This window comes from Otolemur garnettii, unplaced genomic scaffold, assembly GCF_000181295.1.
Source record: "Otolemur garnettii isolate 467f Iridium unplaced genomic scaffold, OtoGar3 scaffold00001, whole genome shotgun sequence".
In the NCBI taxonomy this organism is placed as follows: Eukaryota; Metazoa; Chordata; class Mammalia; order Primates; family Galagidae; genus Otolemur; species Otolemur garnettii.
In genome coordinates this window covers 10,853,133-10,862,630 of record NW_003852396.1, presented here as the reverse complement: position 1 = coordinate 10,862,630, position 9,498 = coordinate 10,853,133, and the positions used below count along the sequence as shown (strand labels likewise).

At 39.2% G+C, this 9,498-nt stretch overlaps 1 protein-coding gene across 1 annotated transcript in view; it reads left to right on the top strand.

Annotated features, from left to right (window-relative positions):
* The first annotated feature begins 808 nt into the window (after positions 1-808).
* The window catches only part of FAT3 (FAT atypical cadherin 3), a 541,807-nt gene continuing 533,117 nt past the window's right edge, over positions 809-9,498 (top strand). Inside the window, exon 1 of the mRNA XM_003780826.2 lies at positions 809-4,100. Within this exon, the coding sequence (XP_003780874.1) occupies positions 809-4,100 (3,292 nt within the window). The remainder of the gene's footprint in view (positions 4,101-9,498) is intronic.

Sequence of the window (9,498 nt, the reverse complement as noted above, 5' to 3'; positions counted from 1 at the left end):
CAAGTAGCTGGGACTACAGACACTTGCCACAACATCCAGCTATTTTTAGAGATGAGCTTTTGCTCTGGCTCAGGCTGGTCTCCAACCTGTAAGCTCAGGCAATCCACCCACCTCGGCCTCCCAAGTGCTGGGATTACAGGTGTGAGCCACTGCACCCAGCGCAGAAGTTAATCCTTTTAAAACATAAAGATACAGTTGTACATACAGATGTTTACAATGTACAATCATGCCACATACACTGTTTGAGTTTTACCTTTTTGGCTCAACATTACATTATGCTGCATCTGAAAGTGCTCATCTTTTTTGCTGCTTTTAATGACTACATAGTATTTTATTTCATGATTGCATCATTAATTATTTGATTCTCTAATGATAAACGTTTGTCATATTTTCAGTTTTTTTCATTTAACTATGTTATAATGAAAATTTGCCTAAATGTTTCCATAGGATAATTACCCAGAACGTAATTTTAAATCTAAGGTAAATGGATGCATAAGGTGCGTGTCTAAATTGATTCTCAGAATGAAAGAAATTTTATACTAATGAACAATCAGCAGTATAAACATATCATTTAAGAAAAATTAAAATAAGGTTAAATTCTAGTAACTCTGGATTCCCCACTATGTAGTAGTGGTGAGTCTTCTGATTTTTTTCTTGTGTTGATGTTTTAGTAAAAAGATTTTATCATCAAATTTTTACAAAGCGTTATGTCATAATAGTTATTTCCTACTTTTGCTCTCTTTTATTGTGGTTAAAATAACACAACTCTCTCTCTCTTTTTCCCCCTCTAGGATGGAAGTATGATGTGATGGATATAATTATGGGATACTGTGTGGGTGCAAGACCTCCTCCTTTTTACCTCATCCTCCTTCTTCTCAAGCTTTTGGCTACTGTTTCTGAGGGGCTTCCAGGGATCGGAGCCCTGGGCTTCCACTTCACACATTCCGTTTATAATGCTACAGTGTATGAGAACTCAGCAGCTAGGACCTATGTCAACAGCCAGAGCAGAATGGGCATTACTCTGATAGATCTGTCCTGGGATATCAAATACAGAATTGTATCTGGAGATGAAGAAGGTTTTTTCAAAGCAGAGGAAGTCATCATTGCAGATTTCTGTTTCCTCAGAATAAGAACTAAGGGTGGCAATTCGGCAATATTGAATAGGGAAATACAGGACAATTATTTATTGATTGTAAAAGGTTCTGTCAGAGGAGAAGATTTGGAAGCATGGACCAAAGTGAACATACAGGTTTTAGATATGAATGATCTGAGGCCCCTGTTTTCACCCACAACATACTCAGTTACAATAGCAGAAAGCACGCCTCTAAGGACTAGCGTTGCCCAGGTGACAGCCACTGATGCAGATATTGGTTCCAATGGAGAATTCTACTACTACTTTAAAAACAAGGTGGATCTCTTTTCAGTTCATCCCACAAGTGGTGTCATCTCTTTAAGTGGACGATTAAATTATGATGAAAAGAATAGGTACGATCTGGAAATACTGGCTGTGGACCGGGGAATGAAACTTTATGGAAACAATGGAGTGAGCAGTACTGCAAAGCTTTACGTTCACATTGAACGCGTAAACGAACATGCCCCAACAATCCACGTGGTCACTCATGTTCCCTCCTCATTAGACAAAGAGCCCACCTACGCAGTGGTGACAGTTGATGACTCAGACGAAGGAGCGAATGGAGAGATTGAGTCTGTTTCCATTGTGGCTGGGGATCCTCTAGATCAGTTCTTTCTGGCCAAGGAAGGAAAGTGGTTGAATGAATACAAGATTAAGGAGAGAAAGCAGGTTGACTGGGAGAGCTTTTCCTATGGCTACAATCTCACTCTTCAAGCAAAAGACAAGGGGTCTCCTCAAAAGTTTTCAGCATTAAAGATCGTTCACATTGCCAACCCCAAAAGAGACACTGTCCCAGTTAGATTTGAAAAAGAAATGTATGATGTGAGAGTAAGTGAGTTTTCCCCTCCTGGAGTTGTGGTCGTGATAGTAAAATTAAGTCCTGAACCGCTAGATGTGGAATATAAGTTATCTCCTGGTGAGGATGCAGAATACTTTAAAATTAATCCTCGCTCAGGTCTGATTGTTACAGCACAGCCCTTGAACACTGTTAAGAAGGAGGTTTACAAACTGGAGGTGACAAACAAGGAAGGGGATTTAAGAGCACAAGTTGTCATTGGCATAGAAGATGCCAACGACCACACTCCAGAATTTCAGCAGGCACAGTACGATACTTATGTGAATGAAAGTGTCCCGGTGGGGACAAGCATTCTGACAGTTTCCGCTTTTGATAAGGATAAAGGAGAAAATGGGTACATCACTTACAGTATTGCCAGCCTGAATCTGTTACCTTTTGCCATTAACCAGTTTACAGGTGTCATTAGCACAACTGAAGAATTGGATTTTGAGTCTTCTCCAGAAACTTACAGATTCATTGTTAGAGCCTCTGACTGGGGTTCACCTTACCGCCATGAACGTGAAGTGAATGTGACTATTCGAATAGGAAATGTCAACGACAACAGCCCTCTCTTTGAAAAAGTGGCTTGCCAGGGAGTTATTTCATATGACTTTCCAGTCGGTGGTCACATCACAGCTGTCTCAGCGATTGATATTGATGAACTTGAACTTGTAAAGTACAAAATTATTTCTGGAAATGAACTTGGCTTCTTTTATTTAAACCCAGATTCTGGTGTTTTACAGCTTAAAAAGTCATTGTTGAATTCGGGAGTTAAAAATGGCAATTTTGCCCTCAGAATTACAGCAACCGATGGAGAGAATCTTGCAGACCCCATGTCCATTAACATTTCAGTCCTTCATGGGAAAGTGTCTTCAAAGAGCTTCAGTTGCAGAGAAACTCGTGTTGCTCAAAAGCTGGCAGAGAAACTACTCATTAAGGCGAAAGCAAATGGGAAGCTGAATCTGGAAGATGGATTTCTTGACTATTATTCAATTAATAGGCAGGGACCACATTTTGATAAGTCTTTTCCTTCTGATGTGGCTGTGAAGGAAGACCTACCAGTTGGTGCTAACATCCTCAAGATTAAAGCCTATGACGCCGACTCTGGCTTCAATGGGAAGGTGCTATTTACAATATCTGATGGAAATACTGATAGTTGCTTTAATATCGATATGGAGACCGGGCAGCTGAAAGTCCTTATGCCCATGGATCGAGAACAGACAGATCTTTATCTCCTTAATATTACTATCTATGACTTAGGAAATCCACAGAAATCTTCATGGAGGCTTCTGACCATCAATGTGGAGGATGCTAATGACAACAGCCCAGTTTTTATTCAAGACAGTTACTCAGTTAACATTCTTGAAAGTTCAAGTATTGGTACTGAGATTATTCAAGTGGAAGCCAGAGACAAAGACTTGGGTTCTAATGGCGAAGTCACTTACTCAGTCTTGACAGACACGCGGCAGTTTGCCATCAATAGCTCAACTGGAATCATTTATGTAGCTGACCAATTGGACAGAGAATCAAAAGCAAACTACTCTTTGAAAATAGAAGCCAGGGACAAGGCAGAAAGTGGTCAGCAGCTGTTCTCAGTTGTCACTCTCAAAGTGTTTTTGGATGATGTCAATGACTGCTCCCCAGCTTTCATTCCCACCAGCTACAGTGTGAAGGTTCTTGAAGATCTCCCCATTGGCACTGTCATTGCTTGGCTGGAGACCCACGATCCAGATCTTGGATTGGGGGGTCAAGTGCGCTATTCTTTGGTCAACGACTATAATGGAAGATTTGAAATCGATAAAGCAAGTGGCGCCATCCGCTTGAGCAAAGAGCTCGACTATGAGAAGCAGCAGTTCTATAACCTCACAGTTCGGGCCAAAGACAAAGGGCGGCCTGTCTCTCTGTCATCTGTTTCCTTTGTTGAGGTGGAAGTGGTGGATGTCAATGAAAACCTCCATACCCCCTATTTCCCAGACTTTGCTGTTGTTGGATCTGTAAAAGAAAACTCACGTATTGGAACAAGTGTGCTGCAGGTGACTGCCCGAGATGAAGACCCCGGGAGGGATGGAGAGATCCAGTACTCCATCAGGGATGGCAGTGGTCTTGGAAGGTTCAGTATAGATGATGAGAGCGGTAAGTCTAATATTTTGTGCTGTAAGTGTTGTTTCACTTCTCCTAGATCGTCAATATGGGAAAGTAAGGGGTCTATTAAGGCACTAGTGTAGAATGACAAATAAGGTTGTATTTGGTGCAGAGATGCTATAAGTGAAAGCTTTTTCTTAGAATGTGTTGGTTTGTAAGAAGATTTGTTCATGCAGGAATAGCCACGGTTTTAAGTGGGAGTCCCAGTTTTGTTTTTCCTACTCAGCATTATTGCTACCAGGTCATTCTTTGACAAGCATAAGTAATTGTCATCTCTGTTGATTGTACTTCTGACCCTTGCTAAATGAAGGGCCCTGATAAGGTAAATTACATTTGAATTGGCTTTAAATTAGAAGTGTGAAATAGATTTTCAAATGGATCTTGTACAGGAATCTTTCCCTTTGCAGTAGGTCTTTGCCAAAGTGATAGTGTATGAGCTCATTGGTCGTATGTGTTCCATGGCTACATCTGGGCCTGGCGTTGGGCGTTTGCTCTGTGTATGCCCCATTGATAGGAGGAGTTGTGCTTCTACAACTAGAAAGAATAGAGGAGAATAGAGGTTTTCATAAAAGAATAGAGGAGACTTCCTGTGAATTTTAATCATAAAAATCATTTTTAAGACTCTATTTGTAAGGATTGATGCTTTACTGAACACTTTTAAATAAAGGGCAAAATTGTCCCAATATTTTCATTGCTCTTGAGTTTTTCATTCTCCATTATAGATGTAGACATAGGTATTTTTGAATACTTGTTATTATCATTACTTTCTGTTAAAGGTTCCTGTGTCTAGATATATGCATGTCTGTGTATGTTTGTTTATTAACAATGTGAATTTTTCTAGTCTTTATTGTACCTCCCTCAGGAGAGGTGCTATGTCTTTTCTATTCTTGTGTCAGTGGTAGGTAATATTAGGACTGTAAAGTGTTCGGGGCACATTTTTAAACATTACATATTTTTCTGCAACACTCATAGAGAGCTTTGCTTCCTGTCTTAATCAGCTTAGGATGCTGTAACAAAATACCCATCTGAGTTGCTTAAACAGCAGATATTTATTTCTCTTAATGAAATAAAGAGCAATAAATTTTCTCTATGTATTTCTCTTCTACAGGCTGGAAGGCCAGCAGGGTCAAGGTCAGGGCCTCTGTCCAGCTCGTAGACTGCCATTCTTACTGTATCTTCACATAGCAGAGAGAAGACTTTGGTCTCTTTCTTCTCGTAAGGGTGCTAATCCTATCAGTTAAGCAGTTAAGGCCCTCCTCTCAGTGCTTCATCTGAACCAGTGTTTTTCAACCTTTTTTTTTGCAGTTTTGGCCAGGGTCAGGTTTGAACCTGCCACCCCTGGTATATGGGACCAGTGCCCTGCTCCTTGAGCCACAGGCACTGCCCTCAACCTTTTTTTTCTTTTATCTTAGGGCACACTTAAACCTATAGTTAAACTTCCATGGCACACTAAATTATGTTGATCCAAAAAAAGCCTTAAAAAAAGGTGCATACTATGCTTTGAACATCTTTAAAAAATAATTTAATTAATGATATTTAAAAATTTTTTGTAGCATATGTGACATCCTCTCATAGTATGGCAGTGGGCCATGGCATGCCAGGTGAAAATCAGTGATTTTCCCAAAAGCTCCACCTCAGATGTCATCACATTGGGGATGAGGGCTTCAGCATACGCATTTGGGAGCAAGGGACACAGAAACTCAGTTCATAATCATCCTGGCAGTGACATTGGCTGGACCATGCAGTAGGAAGGTGTCGTCATACGGATACTAACTGTACATCCATGACACTAGAAAAAGTATTTGAGAAACTGTATTAAATATTGGATTAAAAAAAATACCTGTACCCTGTCAAATTTAAACTGTCATTTGTATACATATGCTCTAATTGTGGTCTATAAATTATAAAACTGATCTCTGTAGCCACAATGAACAAAAAAGTAAATGTTAGGAAAATTCAGTCCTGATTGGACGCATGCTGTATTTTGTTATATATTCTTTGTAATTTGCTTGGAATATATTTCTACCTTTGAAGTATAAAATGAGAAAGAAAGGGAATTGACCTTTACCGAGTGCCTACTCCATGCTAATACTTTACTGCTAATACTAATGACTTCATTGAGTACTCACAGGGCCCAAGACACTGTACTAAGGATTTTATATTCAGGTTATCTTATTTAATTCTTCCAAGGGCCCCAAGAGGTGGGGCTCAGAATTATCAGCTTGTGCACTGAGGTTCGGAGGAGACATATACCTTGGAGATGGGTTTCAGACTCAGCTCTGCACGACTACCGTGCACCACGCTCTCTCCCATCTGAAGATAAGTACGGGTTTCCTTGCGCGATCCCAAATACACTTAAGTTTGGTGTTGATTTAAAATCTGTAAGGCAATAAAGTGTTAAACAGTTTCCCAAGTCCTCACATGCCTGGGCTCCTGGACTGATGGCACTGGCCATTGATTACCTTTCCTCTTCTCTTTCAGACTTAGGATTTCTGCGACTTCCTCAGTGACCAAGCTTAGCTTTGTGACTCAGGTAGATATAGGTAGGAAGGTCAATAGGAAACTGTCAAGCTGAATCATTCACTGCTGTCTAGATGACTCCATCAAGCCACACGGAGTTGTCTTTATCAGGAAGTTACGTCTTGGTCTTGCTTGATGCCTTCAAAAGTAGGAGCAATTTGTTGAAAGTAGCCTGGATTTTTCCCATAGGTTCTGTGGTTTATTGTTTTTATCTTGGGTGTTATTTTAGAAAATAACTCACATGTTTTTATAATTTTATAACTATAATTCATGTTATAATTTATGTTATAGTTCTTGACTCCAAGAGTTTGATATTCGTTGTCTTTGTCACTGTTCTGTATTTGCTGTGTTATATTCTGGGTTATATGGAAAATGTTTTCATTGATGAAGGTAATATCACTTGCATTTTGACACTGCTCTGTGGTTTAGAAAAGCTGTTTCTTCTAGACATTACTTTGGGTTAAAGAGCAGCTAAGGGAGTTGGATAAAACCACATACCCAGTAGAGGATTTAAGCTGGATCCAGAACCACCTCTCCTCCGTCCTTCCCTTTACATTCCTTGCATATGTTTCTGATTTATTTTCTCAGAATAGTTTTTGAACTTTAAAACTATAGTACCAATTTTCATTCTCCCTTATAATATCATTCTCTTCTTTAAAGATTCTTAAGAGATAGATATAGGTTTGTGTCTATGTTATAAGAAAAATGTTTGGGCTTGTTGTTGAGTTTTTAAATGATGATTAGAGTATCTGTATAATAAAATCTTAACCATCTGTCTTTCTCCCCTCTTAACCACTTGTAGATTTTAACATCATAGTCCAAGAAGCTGATGAGGAATGATTACTTGGACTTGTGTTGGGGATGGTGTGGTGGGGTTGAGGAGAAGTTTGACAATTTTGTGTCTAATTAGGGAAGTCATGCCCAGGGTGCTTTTTGGTTTACACTACTGTTAATGACCCGTCAGCTCCTTGTCTCCAAGTGCTAAAAATTCATAGTTTGAGCTGGTAGCAAAATTAACAAGTTTTTTTTTTCTTTGAGACACATCTCACTCTGTCACCCTGTGTAGAGTTCCATAGCATCATAGCTCACAGCAACCTCAAACTCTTCGGCTCAAGCGATTCTCCTGCCTCAGCCTCCAGAGTAGCTAGGCGTACAGTCATGTGCCACGACACCCAGCTAGTTTTCCTATTTTCAGTATACACGGGTCTGGCTCTTGCTCCAGCTGGTCTCAATCTCCTGGGCTCAAGCAGTCCACCCACCCAGGCCTCCCAGAGTGTTAGGATTATGGGTGTGAGCCACCGCACCCAGCCTAAATAGCTCTCTAGCCCCATAGCAGTTCCTTAGTCCAGACTCCATTGTCTTCATTTGACACACGGATATGAAATGACCTAGACTTGTTTGGAATGTTGTTTTTTAAAAGCTTTAAAAGTCAACTACCAAAGTTTACTCGATGGCATGCATTGGCTAGTGGTTCTCAGCCTGCACAGGAAGAACCTGGACAGTTTGTTACCAATGCAGTTTCCTGGGCCAACTTCTCAAAGATTGGAACCCCAGGAATTTTCATTTAAACACATCAAACATATGTTTTGGAGATGCTACTCCAAATTACATGGGCTCCTAAGAGAGTAGCTACCAGATTATGTCTTTTCTGTAGAGTCTTTTTCCTCATTGTTTTGAAAGGCAGAAACTTGAGCTCATGTCTTAGATAAATTTCTTTTCTAGTCGAATTTTACAATCTAAATAAATCTTTTTTTATTCATTAGTGATGATATTTTTCTGAATGCCTTCCCGGTAGATCAGAATTCTATTTCTGTGCTTCAGTAATTGTAGAGCTTATGTTCTATGAAAGTGTGTATGCTGGGATTAACTGATGCATTAGTAGTTTTATGTTCTTGACTTTTTTGGAGCTCAGTGAGCAAAACCATACCTTTGAAATTTTTTACCATGCACAGGCATTTAATAAATGTTTAATAATGTTCACAGTAAATGGATTAACTGGGGGCCTCCTCAGCTTCAGTGGATTTGATCACAATTTAAATCACTAGTCTGGAAGATGCAATTTAATCATTTTTTGCTTCACAAAGAATGCATTCTTATTCTTTGACACAACAGGGATTCATATTCTTGACTACTCAGAGGTTTTAAATGATTTTTGAAAGAGCATAGTGTGTATTATAAAGTGTGATTTTTTTTAGATTGTTTTGTAAGCTACAGACTTCAACAATGATTTCACCACTTTATTTATCTGAGGTTAATTAAAGAAATATTGAATTGAGATGAACAATTTATAGTTCAGCCCTTTAGTCACGGATAATTGGGAAGATATTTTGGTATCTATTATTATTAATTGTGCTATTTCTTCCATTTATCAAGTATCTATTATGTGTCAGGTGCTGTACAAGGAAGGTACTTTTTAGGTACTATTTCTTTGGTTTTTTTAATCTTAATTTTTTTTATTAAATCGTAAACACATAGATCATGTATACATTAATGCATTTATGGGGTATACTGTGTTGATTTCATATAGAATTAGGACCACTTACATCACACTGTTTAATATATACCTCATCTCGTTTACTTAGTTATTGTGTTCAGACATTTATACTCTATACTATTAGATCCAACATGTACCCTTGCATTATGCACCATAGGTGTGATCCCACCATTCACCCTCCCTCAATCTCCTCCTCCTTCATCCCCTCCCATACCCCCTCCTCCCTCCTTCATCTTGGGCCATAGTTGTGATCTATTCTTCATATAAAAGTGTGAGTGATTGTAAATTGGTTTCATAATAGTACTGAGTATGCTGGATATTTTTCTTCCATTCTTGAGATACTTTATTAAGTAGGATATGTTCCAGCTCCATCCA